General features: G+C 33.6%; 1 protein-coding gene across 1 annotated transcript; it reads left to right on the top strand.

The window, feature by feature from the left end:
- The first annotated feature begins 1,413 nt into the window (after positions 1-1,413).
- Positions 1,414-2,359, top strand: LOC149551975 (uncharacterized). The gene is made up of 2 exons (XM_089787462.1): positions 1,414-2,112; positions 2,258-2,359. Exons 1-2 carry the CDS (start codon positions 1,789-1,791, stop codon positions 2,285-2,287), a joined length of 354 nt encoding a protein of 117 aa, XP_089643588.1. The 5' UTR covers positions 1,414-1,788; the 3' UTR covers positions 2,288-2,359.
- The last annotated feature ends 347 nt before the right edge of the window (positions 2,360-2,706 follow it).

Below are 2,706 nucleotides of genomic sequence, written 5' to 3'. Positions count from 1 at the left end.
TAGAATGTGATTGCTAAGGTGGAAGAGAGTGTGATTAAGGTGTAAGGAAAAAAAACCAAGACATCTACACCCTCTTTTGCCATGACCCTTTGTTCTTCCAAGTGTATGAATAAATGTTTTTGTTAATGCTTTTGGTTTGTAGGGGTTGGGTTGGTGACTATTTTGGCACTTTCTCAAGTTTTTGGTTGCATAATGGTTTCTTTGTGCAACATCCTTTCAAGTTGTAGGAGCCTTTTGACAAAACCCTCGTCTTGGTATTAAATTGTTCCTTATTGTGGGCATTCATTGATTGTCTTTTGTGATATTTTTGTAAAAGATTTTAGGTCCCTTCAAAACCTGTTTTTGCTTTATTATAAAATATATTAAAAAATATTTGTAGTATTTATCACCATAAAATAAATTGCTTATAAAAACTAAAATTTGACATATAATAACATATATTGAAACGTATCATAATACATGTCATCATAACATTAAGTCAATTGTCTTCTAAACTATGTTTAATTAGGTAAATACTAAAAATATTATATTCTCTTATTTTAATATAGGTTATCCAAAACATCCTCAATTTCATACTCTTCAAATTATTGATAAATAAATAATTTTGACATAAAAGCCTCTAACTATATAAGACTAATGTTTAATGAGCTTGCAAGGACTATGGTGTATGTAAACACCTTAAAGAAATCTTATGGAACAAATATTTTGAGGTATGGGTGAAGATGGATGTAGTAATAAAGAGGCAAATGACAAATGTATGGGAATATGTGTATGTGAGTTTATAATTATAGATATAGCTAAGGGGTTATAATATAAATTTAGTACAAGAAAACTTGTTAATATGTCTTCCAAAGAAGATGCACAATACTAACTCAAAAATGATATTAATATACAAATTGCATTGTTGCAAAGATACTCCTATTTTTTTCAAATAAATTTAAAATATCACATAATATAATAAACATTTTGAATTAATCAAATTCATATTGAATAAAAGATCTAACATATAAGATAATATATTAAAATAAGTCATAATATTTAATATGTACAACAATATATATTGAAATATAAACATCATATTATTGAATTAACTATCTTTTAAATTTTTTTGTCCAAATAAATAAATTAAAAATATTAATTCTTCTAATTTAATATAGAGGTCAAAGGGCCCTTCGTCTACTGGTGAAGTTGTAAGTTTCACAAAGAGCTCACCAGAAATCAAGTCTTGTTGAGTGCAAGGCCCTGACATCTAAAAGGGACGAAGCTGGAATCAATATATTATCCTCAAACTCTCACTCCTCAACTTATAAAAATATATAAATTTGCCATAAAAATCCTAACAATATAGTTTAGAAAAATACCCCAATAAAAGTTGCCCTCTACCTATTACATGATTGATTGCAGCCCACAAAGTGGAAACGGGTGCAGAGCCAGCCAGTAAAAGACCCCCAATAAAAGTTGCCCTCGACTTTCTTATTCATTGCAGCCCACAAAGAGCAGAGCCAGTTTAGGGTTTTGAAGCTAGGGTTTGAAGCGTACCAAGAATGGCGGTCAAGACTGAGCTCCAATTGCTAACAAATTCCGGTTCAGAACGGCCAGGAACAGGTTCAATTTCGAAATTCCATTTCACGGCACAAAATCCCTCTTTGCTCTCCGTTACCTGAAATGTAGCCTGATAACCTTTGAAACCCTCGATGTTGATGTCGATGACAGCATAAGTGTAGGAATGGTTGATGCAGTCCATGGAAATGAGCTTTTCCTTGGCCCTCAAAATTCCATCGGCCGAGGATGACGATTTCGATGCGCTGCAAACGTAGCGTACGCAGCCGGGAGCCTGATCGGGCGTCCCTTCGACTCTTTCGCAGACGAGGAGGGCAGGGTGCCATCTCTTCATTCCACAGAAATCGCTCGCGATTTCCCACACGCGATTCAGCGGTGCCGCCATCGCCATTTCTGCACAGCCCCGCCATTTGTGGATTTCCATTTGTCAGGGGGCGGGCCGAGAAAGCCCTCGCTCCAGAAAACCCTAGCCGAAACAGGGAGCCGAAACAGGGACCTTTGGAAAGCTTCGATGTGGGAGAGAATCTATGCGAGGCGGCCTATGCGCTTCAGGTAAGAGATTAATTAGTTCAGTTTTGTACTCCATGATATCAGGGGATATTCAATTGTGCATTGTATTTCATATCCAAGTCGTACATATTATATTTTCAGCATATTCACCTGTGCACTGCTTAAGCTGTACGTACTCTATTTTCAGGATATTCAACGGTGCAATGTATTTCAATAATCCATAATCCAGATCTTGATGTCTACAATTCACAATTTAGTCAAATTAAGGTTTTACAAATTTTGATTTCTATTTTTGAGATTTTACTTGAAATGTTTGTTGCATGGAGAAGATGAGTAGAAAGATACATTTTTATATGTTTGGTTATTCAAATTGGAATTGGAATTTGATTTTTTAAATTAATTAATTTAATTTTTATGTATTAATTTATTTAATTTTTAATTTTTATAATTAATTTTTTGTAATTTGTAATTTTTTTTTATCGGTAAGAGGCCGAAGCCAAGATTCATTATTATTATGTGATTGAATTAATTATTATTATTTATTAAGCTTGTGTAGAGTTGAACCCAAGACCTCTTGGATAAGAGGCTCAAAATTTACCATTGTGATGTAGGCTCTTGCATTTGTAATTTGTAATT

The sequence above is a fragment of the Cupressus sempervirens genome, chromosome 6 (assembly GCF_028749045.1).
Source record: "Cupressus sempervirens isolate cs-2001-9-10 chromosome 6, ASM2874904v1, whole genome shotgun sequence".
NCBI lineage: Eukaryota > Viridiplantae > Streptophyta > Pinopsida > Cupressales > Cupressaceae > Cupressus > Cupressus sempervirens.
Note: the sequence above shows the minus strand (reverse complement) of the source record. Positions and strands in the feature narration are given on the sequence as shown.

Coding starts and splice junctions, on each gene's coding strand:
- LOC149551975 (XM_089787462.1), top strand. CDS start 1,789: ATGACGATTTCGATGCGCTGCAAACGTAGCGTACGCAGCCGGGAGCCT. Junction 2,113..2,257: donor AGGCGGCCTATGCGCTTCAG/GTAAGAGATTAA, acceptor CTCTATTTTCAG/GATATTCAACGGTGCAATGT.